Raw genomic sequence first — 16,339 nt, 5'->3', positions numbered from 1 at the left:
ACCAGCTCTGTGAATTAAGAATTATTCTGGCAATGGTACAAAGGAAATCTTAGTGGAAAGAGAGAGTGGAAGTGATAAGGCCAGTTAAAAAGCTATTGCAGGAACCCAGGTAGATGGTAATTAGTGTCTATAATGGATTGGTTATCCATGGAAATAGAGAAGAAAAGACATTGAAAAGTTAATGTAGATGTAAAATGAACAAGATTTGTTAAATGGATGAATGTGATGGAGAAAAGTTATACGTAACAGCAAGCTTTTAAAACATGAGTGAATTGGAGTCCCATAGACAAAATTGTCACAAAACAGGAAGAATAGGCCTAGGGAATAGGATCATAAATTCAAAATACTAAGAAAACTTCCAGGGGCAGAGCTCTTGTGGACCCAATGATTCCCAGGCTCTACCTTCCTGCTATGCAATTTCTGGAAGTCTGCTAAACTGCTAATTCACATGTAGCCCAAGCATTGACGTCTCGATCTTCATTTAGGTCCAACAAAACGCGCTAAATGAACAATGAGTTTCAAATATGTATAGTTGTTATTCATTTAAAAATTTTGATAAATTCATAAATGGTTTTGGTCATTGTGTTTTTTTAATCATTGCAACACTAAGAGAATAATCTCCATATGGGAACACACTTACTTTTATGTGGGAAAAGGATTCCCTCTAGTTGGGAACCATTTCTGATGACAGTCATGGATTTGATTCTCTCAATGGTGAAATCCTTGGTTTATTTAACACTTTGAAACCAAGTTCTTATTGTATTTGCTACTACCTTGTGGCATATTAGAAGGCAGTATTGAAAGAGAGGAGTGGATTTTTTTTTTTAAATATTCACTTGCTGGTGTGACAACTATATGGAACAATGAAAAGAACAGAAGGCAAAGCCCTTAAATCCTGGCTCTTCCAGGTGCAACTTTTGTGATCTTTTTGTTGTTCACTTATTTCAGTTGTATCTGATTCTTTGTGACCTCATTTGGGGTTTTCTTGGCAGAGATACTGGAAATGCTTGCTATTTCCTTCTCTAGCTCATTTTTACAAATGAGGCAACCAAGGCAGAGTTACATGACTTACCCAGGATCATACAACTAGTAAGTGTGTCTAAGGCTGGATTTAAACTCCTCTTCCCAACTCCCTACCTTGTGCTCTATCTCTAGCTCATTTTTACAATGAGGCAACTGAGGCAGAGTTAAATAACTTACCCAGGATCATACAATTAGTAAGTGTCTAATGCTGAATTTGAACTCAAGTCTTCGGGACTCCCTACCTTGTGCCACCTAGCTACGGAGTGTGATCTTGGATAAGCCAATTAATTTCTCAGGCTCTCTGTTTCCTAAAGCAAAATTAGAGGGTGGAGACTCAGTGACTTTATTTAAGGTTCCTTGAAGCCATGAATCTGTGATATCTGATTCGATTTTACTCTACAACTTCACAATAAAATCTCACTTACTCTTTCTACACTGACCCATAGAGGTAAAAATTCCTCTGAAATCCCTCCAGTTGATTGGAGGGAACGTATTTTCTATTGAAACTAGTTTGGTTGTGGTTGTTTTTTCTGGTTTTTTATTTTGTTTTCTTTTGTTTTAACCAAGTAGACTTAAGGAACTCCCAGGATGAAAACTAACTACCTCTACCAACATGGGCCAATCACTACCTATTTACATACATAGAGAGTATTCTGGAATTTGCTTAATTTAGAAAAAGGTGATGGGACAGGCATAGGGTCCCACACCTAGGCGGGTGACAGATGGGATTTGAAACCAGGTTTTCCTGATTCTGTCTAGCACACTCTCTACCATCCCATGTCTCTTCCACTTTTTAAGAATAGATGACAGCATATTTCTGAGGAGAATGCAAAGTGTTGCCACTGACAGAAAAACAAAACACAACAAAATAGGACTGTATTTGCCCAAAACAAACCAGCAAAGTCCATTTGCATAATAGAGAAATGAAGCTTATTTGCTTACTTGTATTTAAGTAATTAGCAATGGGGTTTCTCTATTGCCGGTGCCAGTGATAAAGACCCTCCTCTAAATTGTTTCAATATTGATTTTTTAAAATAGCTCTCATGAAGGATTGGCTGATGTCATATGACTGAGTCTGATATGGTCCAAAGACTCTTTTCAGAGAAGACCTAAGCTCTTCTGATATAGATTTAGCAGATGGTGTAATTGTAAACTCAGGGTTGCAGAACCAGAAATCTCTTGGCAACATCACACTGTTTATCATTTGTATCCAAAGCATAGAAACCAAGCTGCAACTCTGAAGAGTTACCCAAAGAATTTCCTTTTCTTCACTGCACTCTAGCTTTGTAATGAGGACAAGCGACACAGGGAGCCATACCCAAGTGTATAAGTGTTGTGACAACACAATCATCGGGCGTGGCAGGGTGGCAGGGAGAAAAGGTTTTTTTGTTCTCCTAACAAGTGGCCTCCCAAATAAACCGGGTATTCCCTTCCTTGTGGGGCCTCCTTGAACTTGCTCAAAGAATGACAGCTTGTATTCCATGCCCAGAACAATCTAGAGGTCACAGTATTAGAGCTCTGAGGAATGAAGTAGTGTGATGGATTGTGAGACGGGGATCTGATGCTTGTTTTGTCTTTTTTTAAGAACCAGTAATCAGTGGATTAATCAATACATCCCAGCATCTTCAGAGTCAAGAGAGGTTGAAGTCATCAGATATCTTGGAGGAACTTATCATTCAAGGAATAATACAAAGTCAAAGTAAAGTATTTAGAAATGGAGAATCATATAATGTCATGGCAAGTAACTAATTTATAATAAACTTTAGAGTATAGTTCAAAATAAAAGCAGTATGTATGATTGATTATCAGAAAGCATAAATTCTAGCGAGTGCATGTTGGCTATAATTCTCAAAGTATCCTTTGGACTTAGTCCCCCTCCTGCCATGAATTCCCTCTGCCCTACCATGCCATATTCTCAATGAATTCCTGGCCTGCCTTAAACCTTCATGAGATACTGAAGGGCCTGTGAAGACTTTTTTCTTTTTAAACCCTTACTTTCTGCCTCAAAACAACTCTAAAACAGAAGGACAAAGGCTAGGCAAACAGAATCACACAACAAATTGTGAGACATGTTGGAGGCCAGATTTGAACTTAGGTCCTGGTGCTCTATCCACTGAGCCACCTAGCTGCCTCAGTGCCTGTGAAGTCTGATAGACTTTGAAGTAAACAAAGGCAGGGAGAATTTATTTCCTTCATTGAGCACTCTTTATTAAGCACCTACTATGTGCAGAACACTGTACCAAGAAGAGGAAAGCACAATAGCAGGGATAGAAAAAAAGGAAGCATGACTTTTGGTAATGGTGAGTCTCCCAGAACAGAAAAGGAGGACCACCAGAGGAAAGAAGATAACACACTGTGCAGTCTTTGTGGAAAGTGGTAGCTCATGTACAGTCATTCAAAAAATAAGTCAACATCATGTATAAATCAGATTGAATTGCTTGCCAGCTGCAGAAGAGGGGAGGGAAGAAGAGAGGGAGACAATTCGGATCATATAACTTCGGAAAATTTATTTGGAAATTTGTTATTACGTGTAATTGGTAATAAAAAAAAATTAAGTCAGCAAATGCCCACCTAGGGGGATATCATGGGAATCTTGGTTCTGAAGCCAGAAGGAATACCATTAAAATATTTCTCTGTGACTTAGGTGTCAAAGATGAAAGTGTAAAGTTGGGGATAGAATGAATAGAGGATGTATTTCAGAAGAAATATATCCGTAGGGGAAAAAAAGAGAAAACTTCTGGCTTGACTTTGTAGCAATGCCATTAGGGCAGCTGAGGAGAAAGACTGTTTACATGTTATTTAGAAATGGAATGGTTGCTAGAGACATAGCTAAGGCATTGTTAGAGGGGATATAAGTGGGTGGCCAGACTGGTAGAGCAGAACACAAATAAAACAGTAATTGGGAGCTCTAACAGGGTGCCAGAGTGGCCCAGGATAAACCAGGCATAGGACAGGATTGAGATGTACCACACTTAAGAGGTCTTTGTATTCCTGGAAATCTCACCAACATCCAATCCTCCCCAGGCACCAATTCAGTATAGAGTTAGGAGAATAAAAAAATAAATAAATGAATAAATAAATATATAGATATATCATAAAAATAAATATAAAATTAAATAAACAATAATAAATAAAATAAAGATATATAGTAAAAATTTTTCAATATATCAATTGTAAAATACAGCACTGAATGTCAAACATGACATCTGGTGATTAGGAGAACAGGATGGTCCCTGGGAAAAGTGTCTAGATGTAAGAGATAAGGGACTGGATCTATGATTCATAAATATTGGGAGCTTTTCAATGAAAAAAATTCTCTCTACTAATCAACTTTCTCTGTGACTAAAGTCTTAAGAGTGTTAGCTGGGGTACTCAAAAAGAACACTTAAGTGACTTGTCCAGGGTCACACAGAAATAAAACTTGAACCTTGGTCTTCTAGGCTCTGAAGCNCTCTCTCTCTCTCTCTCTCTCTCTCTCTCTCTCTCTCTCTCTCTCCCTCTCGCTCTCTCTGCCTGTCCATTACACATATCCACTACATTTCAGAGGCAAAACTCGAACCCAAGTCTTCTAAAGTTCTAGGGAAGCTTTATCACTACTAGGCCACACTATTTCTCTCTGTTAGAAATATCAAGATAAATATAAATGCCTTTCTGGATCTAGGCTTTCTGTATTCTGTCACTGGTCTTTTTCGTTGGGGTGGATCATTGAGAGTCCACTGCCTGATATGACTAGGGGTGGCGGGGGGAGAGGGGTGAAAAGAGAGATTAATCACTCTCAAAGGAAGTGAAACTGTCATAAACGTGACTGATTTGAGTGACCTCCAACCAATCTATATGACACTCTTTATTGAACCTCAAAGGGAGCTTTCTAAGAGGGAGGAAGTCCGACTGGGCGCAGAAAGAATAACACTAGCTAATGCCCAGCGACCTTTCCCAGAGGGTGGAGAGGCAGAACAAGAACTACAAACCTCTTCAGAGAAGCTCTGGCCCACTGCCATTCTGTGCACAGGGTTCCTGTTAGACACTTGAATCAAGGTAGGTTCAGACTTGGGTCAATAGCTAATTAGGAGACTTCTGAGCAATGCCTAGGAGATTCAGGATGCCGTACGGAGAAATACAGCTGACTAGAGGAGTAAGAATCAAATGTTTTCCCAGGATATTGGACTATTAAACCTGAAAATGTGTCAATTAATCAATCAAGAGACATTTATTAAATACCTACTAATGCCAGATACTGTGCAAGGGACTAAGGATACAAAGACAAAAATGAAATGGACCCTGATGACCAGTTTGGTGATAATTTTGAAGGTGACTTTGTTGTATTTAGACTGGTGATCCCCAAAATGTTATTATTTTTGCTATTGTTTTAAGAAAGCACAGAAATGGAGATTTAGAGCTAGAAAGACCACAGAGACCATCTAGTCCAAACCCTCATCTTATAGAAGAGGAAACCAAAATCCAAGGAAATGAAATGTGATTTACACAGGTTCACACAGGTAATTAGTAATGAAGTTAGATTTGAGCTGTAAAAAATGAAATGAATATAGAAGGATAGATTTTAAAATATTATCATTTTAAAAGATTTATTGGTAGCCATTAGAAAAAATGAAGCCACATGCCATGCTAGCTTAGGCTATTTGAAAGACCCACCATTACCTGCCGCCATCATGCTGCTTCAGGAGGAAAAAAGAGGCAGTGCCAGTCCTGGCGCTTGTTTTTATCTTGTATACATCATTATACATAACTGTCTACATCATTACACAAGACAGGAAGCCATTGAGCTCATGGGAAATGTAGTTCAAAGACCCCTAAACTTCCACAGGAAGCCAGTGGACTCACAGGAAATTTAGTTCAGAGACTCCAAAATTTCAAAAACACAGAACCAAGGCCCTTGGACTCCAAAACCAGTAGGCTTTCTATTATTTTATTACAAAGACTAGCATAATATTCAAACAGAAAAAAAAGCAACCATCCCACATACGGCTTTTTAAAAAAACTCTTACCTTCTGTCTTAGTATCAATTTTTTAAAACTTACTGTTTATTTAATTTTAGCATTTTTAAAATTTTGATTTCCAAATTCTCCCCTTCCCTCCTATAAAAGTTTCTTCTCTTTCCCTCTCCCTCTCTCTTCTCTACCCTCTCTCTTTCTCTCTTTCTCTCTCTACCCTTTGTTTCTGTCTTTGTCTCTCTCTTTGTCTCTCTCCCCTACCTTGCTCTCTCTCTCACTCTCTCTCTCTTTTTCTCTCTCACTCTCTCTCCCCATCTCTCAAAACTTAGTATCATTTCTTTTTTTTAACATTTTTTAAACTTTTTTTTTCAGTTACGTGTGTTTTGTATTGATTCTAAGAAAGAAGAGCAACAAGGGCTAGGTAGTAGAGGTAGGCAATCTGGATTAAGTAACTTGCCCAGCATCCCACAGTTAGGAGTTATCTGAGGCCATATTTGAACCCAAGTCCTCCTGAATCCAGGCCTAGCATGCCATCCACTGTGCAATATAGCTGCCCCCTACATATGTTTTTTTAAAAAATAAGCTCAAGATAGAGGTAATGGGTAGAACTCTTTCTTCTTAGAAGGAATGAGCTATGGGTGCAGTGAAAACTTAGGTCTATCAGAATGAACCAAATCCTATTATTTGATAAGGTAGAAAAGTCCAGTTTTTATACAAATGCACACTTTTCTCTCTCCTTTCAGATTCACATTGCTAAATTAAAACCACCCAAAATTCTAGAGTCCAACTGTGTCTTCTTTTTGTGGGTTTTATTTATTATATAAGATTACAAATTAAATTTCCTTTTAGTTTTTACTATTGAAGAATTTCACCTAACTTAACTGTCTAATGTAGATTGTAATATCTCTGAGCCCCAACACTATTAGAGTAACAAGTAGTTTCTTTTTCAGCAGATGGCTTTTACCAGCAGGAGGCCCAAGTGCCAATCGTCATAAAAAAAAAAAAAAAAAAAAAAACTTAAAAAAAAAACAACCCTGGTTTGTCAAACACATCCCACGGTCTATATGTGGTGAAGAAATTCTCACCACATGAACTCTTCAATAGCTGCAACTGAGCCAAAAAGCAAATACAATTTTTTTCTCCTTTCTTAAAAAAATAAACAAACAACTTTAATAGAATCATAAAATTTTATGGACATTTTTGAAATGACCTGAGAAATCATTTAATTCGAGCACTGATGAAATAAGGTCTAGAAATGTTAAGAAATCTACTCAAGGTCACACAGCATGTCAGAGCCACCACAGAAATTCAGGACTCTTGGCTCTCATGACTTTCTTTTGACTCTCACTTTTTTCTTCTAGGTAAATATAGTATAATAGTTGTGATTTTTAGTATTGTGCAGTATTGTGCATATAGTCAACATTTTCAATGAATGAAACTGACATTCCAAGTTCTATGATTTTCTCCAAGCTAGAGCAAGACCCCTACGTGGCCACTGCCTCTGATTATGGGTGTCAGGATTCCTCCAGTGTGGAACTGAGAAAGGACCAGAAGGAACACAAGTAGGGATGTCACCAGGGAGCCTTCATTAAAAGGCCATGGTATCATGAGCAAATTCATAATGGTCTTAGGAGAGGTTTCTTCCTGAGATTCCTGAATGTGTCTGTATTCCATGCTTTAGGAAAGTTTGGACAGCTCTTGGATCAGAGGGGAGGAAAAAGATATCTCTCAGGGGTGTCTGATTAATTTCCCATCCTTGACATATCTAGCTTCGGATGAAAATTTCAAATATAGGTGACAAGCAGCTCCTAGAGAAGGGGCAGAGTAGGAAGGAGAGGGTGCTAAGTAAAGAAGAGAGGATGTAGTTAAGGCAGTTTGTCAAATAGGAAAAGATTAAGTCAGAAAAACCTCTGGTCTGTCTTCTCACAAGTCAAGTGATTATGGTCTAAGAGCCTAACTCCTGTCCAGCAATGACTCAAGAGAAAGGGCTAGGGGGCAGCTGGATGGCTCAGTGGATTGAGAGTCAGACCCAGAGATGTGAGGACCTGCATTTAAATCTGGCCTCAGACACTTCCTAGCTGTGTGACCCTGGGAAAGTCCCTTAACCTCCATTGCCTAGCCCTTACCACTCTCTGCCTTAGAACCAATACTCTATTGATTCTGAGACAGAAGGTAAGGGTTTAAGAGAAAGAGAGAGAGACAGAGACAGAGACAGAGACAGAGAGACAGAGAGAGAGAGACAGAGAGACAGAGAGAGACAGAGAGAGAGAGAGAAAGGTATAGAAATTTATCCCAGAGATTGATCAAACTTTGAAATACAAAGACCTCATTCAGGAATTCATCTAGCTTCTCTGAGACCATTAGAGCTATTGCAGTAGGACATGGAAAGGACCATATTGAAAACCCTCATGGAGAATGTGCAGTTATTAAACTCTGTCCTGATTGTCTGAGACCAATGGTCTATTTAAGATGTAGCAATATGAGTCAAAACTAATTTCAACACCTACGGTGACTAAGTGGAAGGACTATTTACCTATAATGTAGTGGATAGCCTGAAATTAGAAAGACCTGAGTTCAAATGTGACCTCAGATACTAGCTGTCTCCTCTGGGCAACTTAATCCTGCTTGCCTCAGTTTCCTTATTTGTAAAAGGAGATGAAGAAGGAATTGGAAAACCTCTCCAGTATATTTCCCAAGAAGACCCCAAATGGGGTCCCAAAGAGTGAAGCATAACTGAAATGACTGAACAACAACAAAAATCAATTGCCATTTCACCTAATTTCTCCATCTTATGCTTATACCCAGGACTCCTTTCTACTTGATGTTATATTCTTTTCCATGTCATTTCAGAAAAGTTTTCCCTTATTGCCACATTTTTTTCTGTCACAAATAGTTTGTGATTTTTAAGACTCTAAAACATGTAAGTTTTCTTTTACATCCTTTTTAGGACATTCCATTGTTGGCAACATTCGCTGCTTAGCCTGGTACTATGAAATAACGTCCACGATTCATTAGGTTTTGGCTTCCTCAAGACTAAGGCAGGGGCAAGTTTTTGTACAAATAAAACAAATGCTGCCAAAATTAGAAGGGAAGCGAAAAATTGGGGAGAAATGTTTATAGACAGTCTCTCAGTTAGAGGCCTCATATCTAAAATACATAAAGAACTTTGTAAAATTTATGTGAATAAAAGCTATCCCCCAACTGGTAAATGAACAAAATATATGAACACATGGTTTTTGAATGAAGAAATAAAAGCTATGCACGGGTATATGAAAAAATGCTCTAAATAGCTACAGATTAGGGAAATAAATGCAAACCAAAGAAGTTCTGAGGTATCATCTCACACCCATCAGACTAACTAAAGTGACAAATGTTGGAGGGGATGTAGAAAAACGGGGACATTGATACATTTTGGGTGGGGCTATGAACTAATCCAACCATTATGAAGAGCAATTTGGAATTATTCCCAGAATTATAAAACTATATATCCTGAGACTTGGTAATATTGGATTGCTTGTCTGCTTGCCAAGGATATCAAGGGAAAAGGAAGAGAACCTTGATGTTTCAGAATTTTTATAGTAGCTCTCTTTGAGGTGGCAAAGAACTGGAAATCAAGGGGAGGTCCATCAATTGAGGAATGACTAAACAAATTGGAATGGAATATTACTATACCATAAGAAATGAGGAGAAGATTAATTTTAAAAAACTTGGAAAGAACTACATGAAATAATAAAGAATTAAACAGGTAGAACTAAGAGAACATTATAAAGAAGTGCAGATTTAATATTTGAAGAATAACTTATGAATATTCATTTCCAGAGAATGAACTAAAAAATGAAATTACAAAAGGCATAATCTATTTTTATATATCTCAATGTTGAATGTTGGATGATGCCTTTTATGGTATGGAGTGGGAAGGAGGGTTTGAGATATTTGGAAATGTATTCTATTAATAAAATTTTATTTTATTTTTAAACCCTTACCTTCCATCTTAGAATCAATATTGCAGAAGAATGGCAAGGGCTAGGTAAAGGGGGTTAAGTGACTTGCCCAGGGTCACACAGCTATGAAAAGTTTGAGATGTTATGAGGAAGTTTAATTAGTATTTATAATTCTCCAACCCTGCCTGCTGGGTCTCCTAAATAATAATATACCAACATTGAAAAAAAAAGAATTAGACAGGGTCAAAATTTGGGCATCTGTTTGCCACATCCTCTCTCTTACCCTGCTGCCAAAGTGTGTGTGTGTGTGTGTGTGTGTGTGTGTGTGTGTGTATTTTCCTTCTATTTTTCATTTTGAAAACCTTCTTCCTCCAGATGAACATGGATGAAAAACCTCTCAGGAAGCCACCTGCCAGACTAGAAAAACTTAAGACCAAAAGGGAAACAAATGGTTTCACAATAAAAAATATAGAAGAGAAGATGAAGGCAGCAGATGAAAGGAGGAAGGTAACTTAGCCCTTGTATGTAACAGAAATTTATGGAATGATAGTCTGCTTACAAAAATCAGTCATTCTCAAACCTTTCTTATAGGATTTGGTCTTTTTGAGATACATCCTCCCAGTTTTGGTTGAATATTATAAGAATACTTGGGTTATAATAGAGTTCACATTTTAAAAATTATTTTTACCTAGGAAAAATATAAAGTAATTTTAAATTAATGATATGCCATTTTTAACTGAGAGAAGCCATGTGGAGAAGTAGAGAATTGACCCTGAAATCAGGAAAATCTGGGTTCAAAACCCATCTCTGCCAAACCACTTCTTGTTGCAGGATATAGACTACAAATGGTTATTATCAGCGACTTTGCCAAAGTAACTGTTCTACATTGGCACAGAGAGTGTCTCCACCAGAACTTCCCTACAACAAAATTCAAGGTTTAGGCTAAGAAAAAAAAATTATGTGCTCTATGCAACTTAAGGAAGTTGTCACTTCCCTCTATCCCCAAAAAGTAGTAACAGGGAAATCTCAATGATGGGAAGCTTTAATTAGAAGAGTAGAGTTGGAGGAAAAGCAGCACAAATTTTTATGACTCTAGATTTCCTAAGTGGAAGGACTGTTTGGTTAGTCACCAACTAAATTCCATTTATACAAGCTGAACCTTTTATCTGGTTGATTCAAACCAGACCTTTGGAACTCCAGTTTTGACTCTAGAAGAACTGTGGCCTGTGATTTATGAGCCTGGACACACTACCAAGATGTCTGAGACATTGGGCCAATCTTGACAGGATAAAGGCTCTCAAAGTGAATTCTAGGGATCTCCAGTGATCCCCAGGACCCTTTCTGGAGGTCCTCAAGGTAAAAACTATTTTCATGATAGTGCTAAGGTGTTTTAATTTCTAATATGGTAGATATTGATAGATAAAAATCTATGTAAACTAAAGATCTTTGGTGTCCTGAGTAATTTTTCAAGAGCCAAAAGAAGAAATACAATCCCCTCCAACATTGAGACCCAAGAGTTTGAGAACAATTGCCATAAAGATGGATTTGTCCCATTAGGCATGTCCTCCTCACTCTTGGCCCTTACCCTTAGAAGCATTCTGGTTGTTTGGATAATAGAGAGCTGGCACAAAAGAAGAAAAAAGCAAAACAGAAATAAGCAAAAGTTTGGCAATGGGGGGCAGCTGGGTAGCTCAGTGGATTGAGAGCCGGGCCTAGAGACGGGAGGTCCTAGGTTCAGATCCGGCCTCAGACACTTCCCAGCTGTGTGACCCTGGGCAAGTCACTTGACCCCCATTGCCTACCCTTACCACTCTTCCACCTATAAGTCAATACACAGAAGTTAAGGGTTTAAAAAATTAAAAAAAATTTAAAAAAAAAAAAAAAGTTTGGCAATGAGGAATATGGTCTATTTACCTTGGAGCTGAGTCTTCAGGTCCTTGAAGATACATTATAACTTGAGCAGCAATCTGCCAAACTAGAAATGAATAAGAAAGAAAGCTCTTGAACTATTAGAGGAGGAGAAGGAGTAAGAGAAGGGGAAGAATGACCTAACCAAGACTGAACTTAGATTCATAATGATGAAAATAACACTGATGATGATGATGATAAAGAATTACAATAATAAACTTGCCATCTTTCATAAACTGACAGATAATAAATTCCCATGATACAAATATAGACCTCAAAATACCCTTGAAAGTTCTGCAGATAAATTGTCCTTAAAGTGGAACCTTATCAAAAACTAAATTGATGCCCAGAGTTGTCTGGACATAACAATGATCTACTAAAATGTAAGATTAATGTTTTAATGTATGCTGTCATGACAAAGATTCATAATCTCTGAGACACATGGAAGGAAAAAATTTCAAAATATGGAGACCTAGCAGAGGACATAAAAATGCTGTGGGAACAGGATGAGGTACCTATCATCCCTGGGATCCTGCCATGAGTTATATCCTAACGCTTTTATTCCATTATAAAAGCAGTTATTTTATCCAACTTTGCAAAAATAGTTCATAGAACATTAAATATAAAAGAATAATAGGATAGTGACTTGTCCCAGGACTGTTTTTATTTTAATTTGAGCTCCCTCCTTAGAGCAGAAAAATGGAACAGTGGTTAGAGTGATAGACCTGGTGTTTAGAGGACCTGTGTTCAAATTATGCCCCAACACTATCCATATGAACTTGAGCAAACCACATAACCTCCATAAGCTTCAATATCCCCACCCTAAAATTAGAAGAGCTAATGAGATGACCCCTAAGGTCTCCTCTAGCTCTAAAGCTCTTATTCTCTTTTTTTTAAAAAGAGGAGAGTAAATAATGATAACAGTTTAATTTTAAGGAAATTAAAATTTAACCATTATTACCTTTATAATGTTATGGAGTCTCCTTATTCAGAGATTTTGCAGAAATATGTAAACTGGCTCTTATACTGGAATAATTCAAGGTTTGTCCATCTTGGAGAGAGGATAATGGTAATGAATTAGTTGACCTTGATGCCCCTACAGTGGCCATGATCTTAGGACGATCCTTCATCAAGAAGTATCATCCCCAAATTACTTACCATCTCTGAAAGAGAGGAGGAAAGGGAGGAAGACAATATGCATCTTATAATTTCAGAAAACATGTGTAAAATTATTTCTTATAATTGGGAAAATGAAATATCTTTGAAATAAAAAATGTCATCTTTTCCTTCTTAGAACTGTAGAACTTTATTGATGGACCTTAGAAATTATCTAGCCCACTCATTTTACAGATGAGGAAAATGAGACAAAAAAATGAAGTGATTTACTCACGTATTGGTCTAGAGAATGGGAGAGCCCTAATCTACCACATTCAAGGAGGACCTTTTCCTACTCTCATTCCCACCACCATTTCTATCAGAGAAAAGTGGCAATATTTAAAAGTTCTGAGCAAAACTAGCAATCAAACAAATTTTGTTCTAGGGACATTTCTCAAAAATCTCAGAACTGGGAGAGGCCTCAGAGGTCATATAATCATTGTCTCTATTATATCCCAAGAAGGTGGTCATCCACCTTTCACTTGATGACCTTCAGGGAGGAAAAATTCACCACTTTCCAAAGCAAACCATTACAGTTTTTTTTTACAATTTATTTTTAGAAAGTTTTCTTTATGTGTTGCTGAAATCTTTCCACCTGTAGCTTCTACTTGCTGCTAGTTTTGCTGTCAGGGACAAAGCAGAAAAAGTATAATTCACATCCTAAGTTATAGCCTTTCAGATATCAAAGGCAGCTGTCAAATGCCCCATAAATCCTCCTTTTTGCAGACTAATTTCCATAACTTTCAAATGTTTTTAAAAATGTAATTAATAGTCTTTAGTTCATGATCATGCTTTTCTGGACACTTTCCATTTTGTCATCTTAAAAACTCAAATGAATCTGTGATCTCGTGTAGGTATTCCTCTAATGGATCGCCATTGATATACAGTGTGATCCGTCCACGCTTGTCTATTTTGGGGTGACTCTTGCTGGTGTCTTCCAATAAATTTGACATAGGTAGTCCACCAACCATTCTAGGAGCCTTCCTCAATTTCTTTGGATACTGTGAAAATGTCAGTGAAGCCCAAAGGCTGTCCGATGGTTACTCCTTTGCCCTTGCCATATAACCAGCCTATCGTTTTTGCTTTTTCATTTCTTTAGTTTGTCAGTATCCTTCCCAAAATGAGGTGCAAAGAACCAAATATAATACTTTGTATTGATTTTCTTTATGATATCCCAGAATATAATGTTAACTGGGGATAGGAGCGAGTAGGGCAATGTACCGAAATTCCAAAAGAAACTATTCATTCATTTACTCTGCCCTCAACATTATTCTGCAGGTTAAAGGTGAAGAAATGAAAAAAAGGCTGAGAAGTGACAGGCCTCTGCCACCGATTGTCCGTTCGAGCACAGCAGTGCTGAGTGAAGATGACACTCCATTTACCAAAGGATTTAAAAGTACAGACTATAGAGTGTTTCAGACTTCTACCATGGAAACAGGAAGGCAAGCAAAAAGGAAAAAAAGTATTGGGAAAGGCAATATGGTCTCAAGTGAAATAAATCAAACCTACGAAGGCTTTGGGCTTGTGGAATCCGACGCACACTACAACACTTCTGATGATGCATTCTGACACACTGGTGATGCATTTTGGGGATCCAAATCTAATTTAATCCATATACCCCCATTTCTGATGTGTTAATGCATCTGTTACACAAACAAAACATAACCAAACAGCAAATCAGCTATAATGACATATTGACTTTTGCCACTGACTTGGGAATTTTGCACTTTGGAGCATAGATTGTTGCCAAGAACTTCATGAGAAAAGATTTGCGGGGGTAAATTAAATGCCTGTCCTTTCAAAAGGGTAAAGAACTATAATGGGGCAGCTAGGTGTTGCAGGGAATAAAGTACAAGCCCTGGAATTAGAGGATCTGAGTTCAAATCTGACTTCAGACACTTATCAGCTGTGTGACCTTGGGCATCACACTTAACCCTGTTTGCCTCAGTTTCCTTATCTATAAAATGAGCTGGAGGGAAAAATGTATACAATATCTTTGCCAAGAAAACCTTTAAAGGGTTCATAAAAAGTAAAACATTATTGAAAACTACTAAATAACAATAAAGAGATATTCTACTTAAATATCACTAAAGGGGGAAGCACATTGGTTTGATGGGTATCATCGAGTTAACTAAATGCATTTGGAATAAGGTCTGGTCCACTTCATTCAATGTAAACTATACATGTGACATTTCACTATGTTGAACCCAAATTTTAATACTTAACCCAGGTTCATGGCCGAAGGAAGAATCACACTGACAATGCAATATGCAAGAAGAGGCTCATTCTTTACTAGCAATAATAGCTAGGGTCGCTAGGCAGAGAGGCATGCCTGAACGACCCCTTGGAATTCTCAGCCAAGAGTTTATATAGAAATGTTTGGGGAAAGGGGTTGGTACATACATAATTATCAAGGTAGTGTCAGGGACAGGTGGTCAGGAAGCATCTGGGGAGGGGGGTGGGGTTTCAGGGTCAGGGGGCTGGAAGCATTTGGCAAATATTGTAAAGCAGGCAAACATAGACAAACATTCAAGAAGGTTAATATTCATCAGATAAGATAGCTTCAGTTTTAGGTTTATGATAGGGGAAGATAAGGAAGACTGTGCTGGGAAACCTTGGGGCTGGGGGTAGCTTGCCCAGGCCAGAAATAGTTCAGTAGACTGCCAGACTGATTTTTAAATCCAACAACTAATTCTTAAAATTAAGTCCTTGCTCTGTCCCTCTCCTCCTACAGATCTTCTTAAAGTAGTGGCTGGTCCAGTGAAAATGATATGTGTTGCTTAGTGCTACTGTTAGTACCCAGGGCTACAGAGAGTTCTGATGTCAAGGTTAGAAATTTCATATCCATGCAACTCAAAGGAAGAGAAAGATCAAGAGGAGGGAGGCAGCCTTGAAAGGAAGCCTTTTGCACCAATGCCTTCTAGCTGACTGAGTTTCTGAAGATGTGAATTCACTAAGTGGTTTGTGAGTTCCTCCACCTAGTTCAAGCTTGTGTTGATTCAATCAAAAGGTAGAGAAAGGAGAGTTAATTCTGTCTTCACAATCTAGTGAGGTACTTAAGTTATTGTGTTAACTCAGGATAGACAATAGAGTAAAGAATTCTCTTTCACAATCCCCACTGTGATCCTGGGAGTGGCTAGTCTCCCCAATGGCTCATTTTAAACTACAATAGTTAGAGGTAAGAGAGAGAGAGAGAGAGAGAGAGAGAGAGAGAGAGCAAACCAATGTTAGCTAGGTGCATTGACAATAAGCCAATTAGGGGGCAATCCCTTGTGGCATATAAATTTACATTCAAAATAGATGTGTTCAACCCTCCCACAGTTCAATCAATTATGCTCTACAATTCATTCTGGGTCTTCTGAT

General features: G+C 37.9%; 1 protein-coding gene across 1 annotated transcript in view; it reads left to right on the top strand.

The window, feature by feature from the left end:
* The window catches only part of STMND1 (stathmin domain containing 1), a 29,219-nt gene extending 14,670 nt beyond the window's left edge, over positions 1-14,549 (top strand). The window contains exons 3-5 of the mRNA XM_044658134.1: positions 2,609-2,760; positions 10,289-10,420; positions 14,255-14,549. Of these exons, the coding sequence (XP_044514069.1) occupies positions 2,609-2,760; positions 10,289-10,420; positions 14,255-14,545 (575 nt within the window). The 3' untranslated portion in view covers positions 14,546-14,549. The remainder of the gene's footprint in view (positions 1-2,608; positions 2,761-10,288; positions 10,421-14,254) is intronic.
* Positions 14,550-16,339: the final 1,790 nt, after the last annotated feature.

This window comes from Gracilinanus agilis, chromosome 1 (assembly GCF_016433145.1).
Source record: "Gracilinanus agilis isolate LMUSP501 chromosome 1, AgileGrace, whole genome shotgun sequence".
NCBI lineage: Eukaryota > Metazoa > Chordata > Mammalia > Didelphimorphia > Didelphidae > Gracilinanus > Gracilinanus agilis.
This window is presented reverse-complemented; position numbering and strand designations above follow the sequence as displayed.